Raw genomic sequence first — 10,988 nt, forward strand, 5'->3', positions numbered from 1 at the left:
TCACCCACTACCTGCCCAGAACTCTTCGCTCTCTCCACAACTCTCCCATCCGCTTAGCTTCTTCTGTATCCACGTCCCCCCCAGACCCACACATCTACCCAGCATCCATTCCCTTCTCTCTTGTATTAAAAGTGAGTAGAGACCATCTGGAAGTTCTCATGGTTTTTGCTGCCCCCCCCCCCCCCCCCAATAAAGAAAAAATGTTGACACCCTAGGTGACTGCCTACTCCTCCTAATGGAAGAAGCGGGCCTGAAGCTGCAATGCAACTGAACTCAGTGCTTTCAGATTCCAGTTAGGATGGGGCAGGTTCCTCAGGACACGTGAAGGGTAGGAGCAAAGCTGTAAAATGATTTAGGGAAGGGATGGTCCTGGGCTAATGCAAGCTACAATTCACTGCTAGGCCTGGACAACAGCGTTTTGGGTGCAATCGGCACTAAATGGATGGACGAAGACATCTGAACGCTCTTCAGAAGTGCATGAGGCGAGTCCAAGAGAGAGGATTCACCCACAGCTTAGTGGTTGACCTTTGAGTTTGACGGTGATAAGTGGACTAACAAGGTGGTGACATTGCTCCATTTAGTCATTTATAGGGTAATGTTTCCCACACTGCCTGTTCTCCTCATTTACATATGTGCCAATATATGAACATTAATTAGGAGGAACCCGTAGAGGCGGTCAAGGAATGACTTCCATACCCCTTCTCCCCACCTCTTCTGCCACATTAAGGGTTGGAGGCCCATCGTGGAGGTAATTTAGTAACACCGTACATAAGGTAGCTGGTGAATAGCTGCCTAGGTTACCCAGCTTGTCTAAGCGAACTTATGTGCATTAGTCTGCTTTCCAAATTATTCCACCAAATCAGCCCGCACACGTTATACCTGATAAGATGAACACAGACATGTTTTGGGGGCAATGCATACGCATATTTTTTTTTACAAATCCAAAATGATGTGCGTATCGACCTCATCCCCAGCTCCAGAAACATCTCCGCTCAGTGCAGTAAGCTTGCACACAAACAGGACATGCCTGCAGGCAAACTGAAAATAAATATTTCCAGGGGGACAACACTGTCCTACCCTCAGAAATGTTTTTGAGAACTTCTCTTCCTAGGTCTAACAGCAGGGATGAGCCAACCCGAGTCCATGTCATTGCGAGATGATCGTTGACTTCTGGTTTTCCAGCTCTCATCAGCCTGCGGGTAGGTCCTTTTAAAGCAGGACTGCACGGGGCTGGGAGTTGGAGCCCAGGACTGGACTTCTACCTCGCAGGGATCTGGAGTCGGGCTTGCAGTGCGAAGGCTGATGGGTGATGATCTAATGATGCTCATTCTTCCTTGATGCGACCCTGCAGGGATAAAGCAAAAGAGCTCTGGCAGTGGATATATGAGCTGGAAGCCGAGAAGTTTGACCTTCAAGATAAATTCAAACAACAAAAATATGAGGTACGTGTCTTCAGCTCTCTGTCTCTGCAGCTTCTGAATCTTCTGCCCCGTGCTGTCTCCCCTGAGGCCACAGGGACTCTCCTGCTCCTCAAAGCCGGAGCACTGACTGCTCTCTTGAAAGATACAAGCAGGAGCTTATATAGCACAGGTAACATTCCTCCCTTTTTGTGACTGATGAGGGGAAAAGAGCTCCATGATGCAGCCTTACAGCCACTGGCCCCAGGAAGTACCACACAGTGACACGGTAAATGGCGGCAGATAAAGAGCAACTCGCCCATCCTGGCTGCCCAGATTCACTCTTCCTTCTCTCTGGTTTTCTGGCGCTTTGAGTGGATGAGCAAACAAATCCCACTGCTTCCTTCCCTCCCTGCTCCAGTTACTGCCCTCCACAACTGGTTTGCAAGCCTTTACCCCTGTGCTGTATGTCTCTGCCAGGCACTTTTCACCTCTGTCGTGGGTTTGACTGCTGCTCCCTCTGCCAGCAGGCTCTTCTCAGCAGCAGTTTGTTTGTTGTCAGTCAGACTATCGAGCATCACTGTGGCCTGTTAGGGTTCAGTTCACGGGGTCGAGTTTACAGAAACCAAATGAGGTTCACCGCGATGTCCAGGATTGTTGCATCAGGTGGGATGGGGGAAAGAGAGCAGGGGTCTGGCGGCCCGGTCTTACCACACAGCGTGGCATCCGGTGTGCAGTCCACGTGCATGCCATCACACGCCTTTCTGCGTTCTACATTGTGTTGATCCATTAATGCATCTTCTCGCTCGATGTTTCTAACTCCCACCAAATTCTGACCCTCAGTACTAGATGAGATGATTTGCTGCATTGCGTGTGTGTGTGAGGTTTCGTGCTTCAGTGAATCCGTGAGCTTGGCAAAGAGTGGATGGCTGAAAGTACCTCGCCTGTGCAAGAGACGGATTAGTCATTTCGGTAGGGCTAGACTGGAATATAAATCCCGGAAAGCAATGGAGTTCAACCACCCCAGGACACAAAGAGTCATACCCTGTTTCCTAATATTCTTTTGACCAATTTCAACGTAATACCCGGTAGAGCCAAAGCTGGCTGAAAGTAAGGGCAAATAGGGTAATATATAGTCCGGGAGGGGGGGGGGGGGGGGGAGTGGGGTCCTGGTCTCATAGGACAACCATCACAGGACTGCAGTCGCCCTCAGAGCCCATCATTCACCTCCTCAGATTTCAAGGGCAGCCAAGCGAGCAAACTTCCAAATTTCTGCAGTCCCAGAAGCTCAGTGGCATCTGAAAGCCGGAGGGTAAAAGGAACGTCTTCCATCAGCAAAGTCTGGACTTTCCTAACGTGAGACTGGGCACAGCCGGCTTGTGACCCAGGTTTTGTCCTGATAGCTGAAATATTTGGAGTCCAGGGTCCTTCAATCCCACACTTGTCATTAGGGGCAGGTAATGCACGTTTGTTGGGGTTTGTTTGTTTTTTTTGGGGGGGGGGGGGAGGTTGCTGGTTTCATTGGGTTGGGAGTTCCACGCCCTCCTCCTGCCAATTAAATTATTATTTTTTTAATTCCCAGGTCCCTCTCCAGCCAGGGCTGGTGCTTCCCAATAGGCAAACTAGGCGGTCGCCTAGGGCGCCAACCATTAGGGGGCAGCAGAGAGCCCATCTCACAGCTGAGAGGAGTAGAGTCTCCGCGGGCCATGAGCATCACCCATCCTGCTCGCGGCCAAGAGAAGCAGAGTCTTGGCGGGCCACGAGCAGGGCCTGTGTGTGTGAGTGAGAGGGATTGTGCGTGAACGAAAGAGCAATGTGTGTTAGTGAGAGAGAGGGAGCCTGTGGAAGGGTGCGTGTGTGAATGAGACAAGGAACCTAAGAGTGTGTAAGAGAGGGGCACTGTCTGCGTGAACAAGGTTGGGGACGGAGCTGGGGTGGGGTGGGGGGAAGGGGACAGGAACAAGGCAGAAGGTTTGCCTAGGGCGTCTAATACCCATGCACTGGCCCTGTCTCCACCTCTCCCCTAGCCCTCTGACCCCCCCCCCCCCCCCCCACACACACACACACACACACACCTTCCCATTTGGAGTAGGAATGATCCCCAGTAACCGCTATCCCACTACCGCTATTTTTCAAAATGGCACCAGCAACTCGAGCAAGGAGCTATTATTGAAACAAACAACAAAAAGGAAACCGAATTTTGTTTTTTTGTTGTTTTCAAAATGAAAAGAAATGAAACAGGAACTCTAGTTTCCAAGAAAAGCACATCCCTGCCTGCCAGCACTGCTAGCCTTGTTTTAAATGTCCATTCCCCGGTATTTATTTATTTATTTATTTTATTTAAGGTTTTTATATACCGGCAATCATGAGAACATATCTTGCTGGTTTACATAGAACAGGAGTGCAGTAAATACATCAAACTGGAACAGTGGTGCCCGAAGGTGCAGTTACATTTAACAAGGGTAGTAAAACTGGGATGAGGAGGAAGAGAGAGATAAATTAGTAACGATTAAACAATATACAGGTATGATGTCGTTAATGCCATGGTGCACGCAGCACATTCTCTGCAGTCCAAATTCACTGGGAGGAGTTCTAGAGCAAAGGTTCACGATACAAGGGTGAAGGGCGCAACGTAAGGAAACTTTCCTTCCTATAAGGGGCGCTGGGCGCATGATCCACCCTCTCGGTGGAGGTGAAGGGAAAAAAAAATTGGTATTAAGAATTCAAGAAAACGGGGACACGAACAAAAGAGCCATAGAATTGAGACTGAGCAGGGCCTATGATCTTGCTGTAGGGGTGGCCTAATGGCTACAGCAATAGGTTTCCAACCTGGAAAAAACAGGTACATAAGTCACTTTATCTCTGTTGCCTCACACACCCACTTCCATTGTAAGCTCTCTGGGCATGGACTTATTCTCCCTGAAAAACAGATTTGGAAATGTGAGCTGAAATAATCTGATTTCCATGCTTAAGAACTATAAAAGAAACCTTGGAATATTCTGTATCCGGACAAGTCAAGGAAACTCCAGTCCCATGGTGTCACCGGAGCCTAACCGTACACTGGGGAGCTCCTGTTTCCCTGGCCGACTTCGTTTGCTTCAGCCAGTGGCAAAAGGTCTTTAGAAGCGTGTCCTATGCATGTCACATGCACACGTTACAAAACGGTGCACTATGTTGTACGAACACAAGCCGCATGGGATCACGAAAACCTGCAGCACCACCAGTGCGCCGGGTCACTGTTTAGGCCATAATAATGTGGTACTACTCAACCTTATTTATATTGCTTTGTGCTTTCCTTCCAGATCAATGTTCTCCGAAACCGAGTCAGTGATCACCAGAAGCTGTAAGTATTCAGGCTGCCTTTGGTCACGGCCCTTTTTCCTGGTCAGCCCAGTCCTCATGCTCCACCCAATCTGGTTTTCAGGGTAGCCATAATAAATATGCATGATATATTTGCATACAGCAACCTGGCTCTGTCCTGAAACCCAAACTGGCTGTGGACTAGAGCTGAGAACTCCTGATCTGAGACCTTCACTTCCTTCCCTTTTGGAGGTGCGCACGGTTAGGGTTCTGTATGCTCCTTGACCTCCATTCTGCACAATTCTTGACGTATGCAAAAGGCCAAACTGAGGACAGTCAGTCTGTGGGAGGAAAACAAAAAATTCAGGCCAGCGTGAATTTCTCCTCTCCTGTGGAGAGAGAAACCTGTACATAATATCGTGCGCCTCCCTGAATTTGGCAGAATGGAAGCCCAAGTGTCTGAGGGGTCCTGCTCCTGCCTCCTTCCTGCTCTCCTGAAGCTCCTAACATCTCACCTACTAACCCCCACCCTTAATTCTTGGTGTTGGGGGGGGGAGAGGGGATTCCAGAGCTCTCAGTTTTGGGGCTTGAACCCCTCCCTTACTTCCTAATACTACATTTTTTGACTCATCAACCTCCTTTGAACACGGGACCACACAGCTCCAGGCCAAAAAAGGGACAGTCTCATCCGGTCCTGGTTTTATTCCACTGCATGTAGGGAAACGTAGTCTCTGGGTTTTGTTAGGGAAATCAGAATTACATCTCCTTGCGTGCAGTGGAGTAAAACCAAGCCCGGATCTGCCTGTCCCTGTTGGCATGGAGCATGGAGTCGCCCTTTGCTGTGGCCTTCTTGTGGCTCTGCGCACGCCCCGCTGTGAAAGTCGGCACCCGCGCATCCAGGCCTCACCCAGCAGGCAATGTCGCATTACTCAGTTAGATCAAGTCCCTTTGTTATTTACTGCACTGAAACACAAAACATGTCATGAAGGGCATCTGAGAGGGAGGGAAAGGAGCTGGGCAGAGGGCACTGCCATGTTTGCACCCTTCCCGCCGCACTAAAGTGTTGTTGGATAATTTGCACAGCTTTACTGGAAACGAGCCCTCACGCAGAAATGCAAATTTCTTGCCATTAGCCCGCTGTTCATTTCATGATATTGAAATGTCCCCCTGTCACCTTCAGATAGTTTCATAAAATTTGCATTTATTGCACTTGTGGTTTTTTTTTTGTGGCCCTGCAGTTTCCTCCGAGCCTGGCTTCTTTTTTGGGCGCCGTGAGCCTTCATTCGCAGTGACCCGGTGGGGAGGGCTCCGTCACGGCCAGGGGTCGCATCCGCTGTGGACCCTAAGTCTGGCCACTAGGTGTCAGTATTGAGCGAGGGCTGAGACGCCCTTTCCAGAGCGGCTGTCCCGGGGAGCAAAGCCCTGGCCGTGGCTGGAACCCAGGTCCCCTACGTAGCCGGGCACAGAGTCCCCAGCTCAGTCCAGCCTTGCACTTTTCCATTGAAATTCCTCTGTGTTATAAAATACAGCACGGTAACAGCATTTTATTGTGGAATTCAGATCTGTTTCTTCCAATTCCCTCGGTCCTTTCCTCAGTAAATATTTTCCATATTGTCTCTGCTTCACCAAATCCAGAAGTACCAGTCCATGAAGAATCATTGCCAAATCTATCAGCTGCCCCTAAGGGGTGGGTCACAGCTTCCTTTATAAAACTCTAACTTCAGAAAAAGATAAAAAGAAATACAGGTAGAAAGACAAGTAATCAATTTGCTGTGACCCCCAAAATCTCAAAGCTGATTGTGTAGCTCAGGGGTGAGCAGATCGTTGGACTCTAGGGGAGGGGAGGGGAAGAGCACGCTGGACTTCCAGCCTGAGGAGCTGAGGTGTGAGAGGCCAAGCAGGGCCAGAGATAGACACCCTGGGGCCCAGAGCTGAAAGGAAGGAATGGGCCCAACCAGTGCCAGGTGCCCTGAAGCTCTGGCTCTGTGACCACTCGGCGACACCAAGGGTGCCCTTCCTGGTGCTGGGGATCTGGACAACTGCCCTGAGGGCAACCTTGCTTCTGGCCTGCGGATGTAGCTTCCAGGTGGAAGGCCGTGCTCTGAGTGCCGTGGATTGAGAGCCATCCCCGCCGCCGCTGGCCAGATCAGAACCTCCCCCGCAGGCCCCAGAACCATCACTGATCTAACTCCACTCGGTCCTGTTGGGTCTAATCTGCTTGCCAGGTTCAGCCGCACTTTTCTCAGACGGTGCACAGAATATTTGTATTCTAATCCTAAAATCACAGTCGCAAAGGCACCCAAAGCTGCAAAATGCAAAACAGCAGTGAACTGCTTGTGGGCATCTTGTGATATTGATGAAAATTAATTTGTTTCCCCTGTGTCTGTTTTTTTCCTCCCATCTCTCCCATGGTTCCAGCAAAAGGTGAGAATCTCTTGTCCTAAGTCGTTGCTTCATTTTGTAATAAGAGGAACAATGGTAAGGCAGAGCTCAGGAGCTCCTGAAAATTTAGGATGGCATTCTGCCAGTTCAAGAGACCTGTGGTGATCGCACAGAGCACCTCAGTTAGAAAACTCTAGGTCGCTGCTGCCATTAGGCCTGCCTGTTTCAGTGGCTCGGTGAGGGGCATGTCTGAGGGGTTTAACCTGTTTTCCTAGATGTGGTCTTTGCTGTGACACATTCACTGGCTGTGGCCGATAAGTGTATATCTGACTCCGGTCTTCTCTGTATGGAGGAGTGCCTCCATCACCAGCCACAGGCAGGGTCACCACCCCATCCTGACCAGCCAGCAGGATGCCTGCAGCTTCGGCTTTTCATGGACACTGCACCACTTCTTGCATGACTTTAGAGGCATGGACGGGAGCAGTGCTCCCAGCTTGGTGGATGAGGTGTCCTCAGGAGAGGGTAAATGGAAGTCAGAGAGTTTCCTGGTGAATCTCCCCAGTCTGTACTTCGCCGCCTACTGAGTCACCGGTGAGTGAGCTTGGTAACTTTGAAGAGCCGTGCCAGGAAGTTTCTGACGCTTATAAGGGCGATGCCACTGAAGGCCGTGGAGACGAATGATGCGGTTAGGAGGGCGATGCTCTTGGTAGGAGGGAGAGACTGAGAGGTATTTCAGTGAAATGCAGAAGCCCAGGGATCCTGCAGACTTTGCATCTATGGATTTCCAATTTTTCCAAGCAATGGGAGTGCAAAATCAGGACCAGCTCAGCCAGTTCCTGCTGATCTGAGCAATTTGCAAATCCTGAAGCCTCCTGTGACCCCTTATCAGCAGCAAGCATGGCTAGAAACCATGGCAGAGATTCCCCTAGACAACAAGTACACGGGCCAGGGGTCCTCTCTCTATGAGTCTGTCTCTGGTACAAGTGACCTTGATACCCCCTGCAGCCCTGAGTGCAAGTCCAGAAATCCCTTTGAATACCTACCTGTCTGTCCTTTCTTTCAGTGCCAAGGCTGCCCATAGTGGGAAGGGCAAGGTCGGAGGTCGGTGGAAGTAAATCATCACTGAGCGCGGCCCACGGCGAAGAAAGAAGGCCGGAGACCGTCCCCATCAGGCTCCTGGGGCTCCCAGGGCTCACACGAGAGTCCCCCCATATTCCTGTGCCACTCGTAAAGCAAGCTCAGGGGTGCCCAGCCTCACTCACCTATGACTAAACTTCTCTAGTGCAGGCACGGAAACGGATCAAGCGGACCAGTACAGGCCCCCGGATCCCAAGAGCTGGCTCTGTAGTCAGCGCGCACAGAATTACTTTGAATCTTCTTCTCTTCCATGTACATCTCCTGAAAGCAGGCAGAAAAAAAAAATTCAAATAAAAGAGTTTGCAATTTTTACCTTTTTATTTATCTGCCACCAAAGTGTTCCATCTGCACAGAAGTAAGGGAGCAGTGTTGTAGTAATAAATGAATATAGCGCTGGTTGTAGTCGTAGCCCACAGGGTCTGAATCTGAGGATTTTTCCCGGGCTTGATTTTGCTGCTAAATTCCTGGGAAATGAGATTAGTGATTTGTAACCTATTTGTCCAAAGTATGTGGATTGGGGGAATGGGGGGTGTCCCCTCGATAACTGTAGGGGCTTGGGGGCCTGTCGGGGGGGGGGGGATTTACATGCAGCCTCCATTGGCTCTGCGCGGAGCCTCTGGTGTTAGCATTCGATGCTGGCGGGGGCCTCTTATTTTCGGGTGCTGCCGAGCGGTTTGCCGCCGCGCCGCTGTGATGGGCTGCAGGCCGCGGCACGGCAGAGTTATTTTTCAGGTCTCCTGTCCGGTGGCGCCGGCAGGGCTCGGGCGAGGGGAGGGGGGCAGTGAGGGATGCGCCCAGCCCTCAGGGAGAGAGTTAGAACGGGGTTGGAAGGTTAAATAATCCCAGACCACGCATCTCTCTTCCCAGCCAGCCCGGGTATCCATTATGGGAGGGCGAGGAAGGGGCTGAAAATGGGAGGGTAAACATGGTCTCCGGTTTCCTAATACATCAGCCACAAGACTCCACAAGAATTTAGCATAAGGTGACCCCCCCTCTAGTGAGAAAAGCCACTGTGCCATATTGAGACCGTGGCAGGCCTATGTGGCTTTTTTTTTTTAATTCAAATTTATATTTTGCCTTTTGTAACCCAAAGCAGATCACATTCAGGTGCTTCCCTATCCTTAGACTGTTTACTATTGAAGGACCAGATCTACTAAGGCTTTTTCCCATTCTCTTTCTACGAGAAAATTTGCTTAGAGAATAAGCCCCTAAGCTTGTACCTAAGGACGCAGGTGCGTCAATAGGATTTGAACCGTGGCTTCCCCGGTTTGCAATCTGCTGCTCTGGGCTACTTCTCTGCTCTGCCAGCTCATATCGTCCCAATTTACTGAGCAAAACTGACCGTTTATTGATACTGCAGAGTGGGAATGAAAGCTGAAGCTCAGGGTGTGTTCTGTTTCTATCTGATCCCAGTCATTGTCGGTTGAAGTTAGCTCCACCATCTGATGACAACAGCTACAGGGAAAAAAAAAAAAACCCCACCTTTCGCCTACCATTCCATGTTCTCCATGCTGAGTGAGCACAGTTAGATTTCACTAATGAGGTGTGAGCTGGAACTCACTGTGCAGTCACATGCCATCAATCCATGGGAGTGCACACCCCTCCTCCCCCCAGCCCATACCCACTCTCTGCCCCTTCATTAGCAGCGGCATGCAGAGGGGCCCACGTAATAAGGGGGGGGGGGCTCTGCAAAATGCATAGTTTTATCCATAGCTGTGCGCAGAAGTTTTGTGCACAAACCTTACTACCAGCGCGGCAAGGAGCCCTGTGTGTACAACAACGGGGCCGATGCAATATCGTGCGCTCAGCCAGAGCACAGGTTGGCCCGTGATTGGATGCGCGTTTTGGAAGTCACGATACTAAGGAGAAGGAACCACAGGAAGCAGCATGGGAAAACCAAAATCTTGACGGCAGTCAGGTTAGGGAAACTTGTCGGTTTTCCTAACCCGCCACAGCCTCGCTAGATGACCAGGCATTTGATATGGATGATTCCATAATAATTTAACTGTTTCAATACTCCTGTATTGTATTTGTTAGAACAATGTTTTTATGTTTGTCATTTAATTTTTTATGTAAATTATTATTTTATGTATGTTTTATCCCACACATCGGTTCGGTCTTTTTAGTGTGAGGCGATTGATAAATTCATTCATTCAAGGCATTAACTATTGGCCCTCCCCCTCCCCCCTCCTGCGTACCTCATGTTTTCTTAGTGCTGGAAACTTAACTCTTAGTTTGAGGTGGAGTAAGGGTTCCGGGGCTGATAGTGTAAGCTGGAGTTCTGGTGCAGGGACCTCTAGTCAGGGGGTTTTTTGTATACAGAGCAGGTTTTCCACATGTAAAATATGATTTATTGCACAAAAAATGTCTTTTACACTGAAAACAAATTTTGTTCACAGAAATCATGTTTTATGCACAGGAAACATGATTTGGGCACATAAACCGCATTTTCTGTGCATAAACCATGCTTTCAAGTGCGCTAAGCATTTCTTCACACATTTTCTGATCTGTGAGGGTTTTTTAACTGCTGAAATGCTAGCATACCATTAGCTTATTGCGACAGGAGTTACAAAAAAAATTCAGCTTGTGCATGAAGAAATTGTGGGCCGGATTTGAGTGCGCAGTTTTAACGCTCAGCTTATTACAGTGGCCCCAGCAAGCGGGGACTTAAGTGCCACAATCACTTTATAGGGCCTCGCCTCCCACACTTTCTTTCTTTCTTTCTTTATTTATTTATTTATTTATTTGACCTGACCATTACCAGACACTTGT

The 10,988-nt window shown here is 49.5% G+C and overlaps 1 protein-coding gene across 8 annotated transcripts in view; it reads left to right on the forward strand.

Annotated features, from left to right (window-relative positions):
* Positions 1 to 8,526, forward strand: part of TNNT2 (troponin T2, cardiac type) — a 30,892-nt gene extending 22,366 nt beyond the window's left edge. For all 8 annotated transcript variants that reach the window (XM_029572212.1, XM_029572214.1, XM_029572217.1 and 5 more), the window contains 4 exons: positions 1,352 to 1,442; positions 4,700 to 4,740; positions 7,116 to 7,121; positions 8,143 to 8,526. In XM_029572212.1, the coding sequence (XP_029428072.1) occupies positions 1,352 to 1,442; positions 4,700 to 4,740; positions 7,116 to 7,121; positions 8,143 to 8,194 (190 nt within the window). In that variant the 3' untranslated portion in view covers positions 8,195 to 8,526. The remainder of the gene's footprint in view (positions 1 to 1,351; positions 1,443 to 4,699; positions 4,741 to 7,115; positions 7,122 to 8,142) is intronic.
* Positions 8,527 to 10,988: the final 2,462 nt, after the last annotated feature.

The sequence above is a fragment of the Rhinatrema bivittatum genome, chromosome 12 (genome assembly GCF_901001135.1).
Source record: "Rhinatrema bivittatum chromosome 12, aRhiBiv1.1, whole genome shotgun sequence".
Taxonomy (NCBI): Eukaryota; Metazoa; Chordata; class Amphibia; order Gymnophiona; family Rhinatrematidae; genus Rhinatrema; species Rhinatrema bivittatum.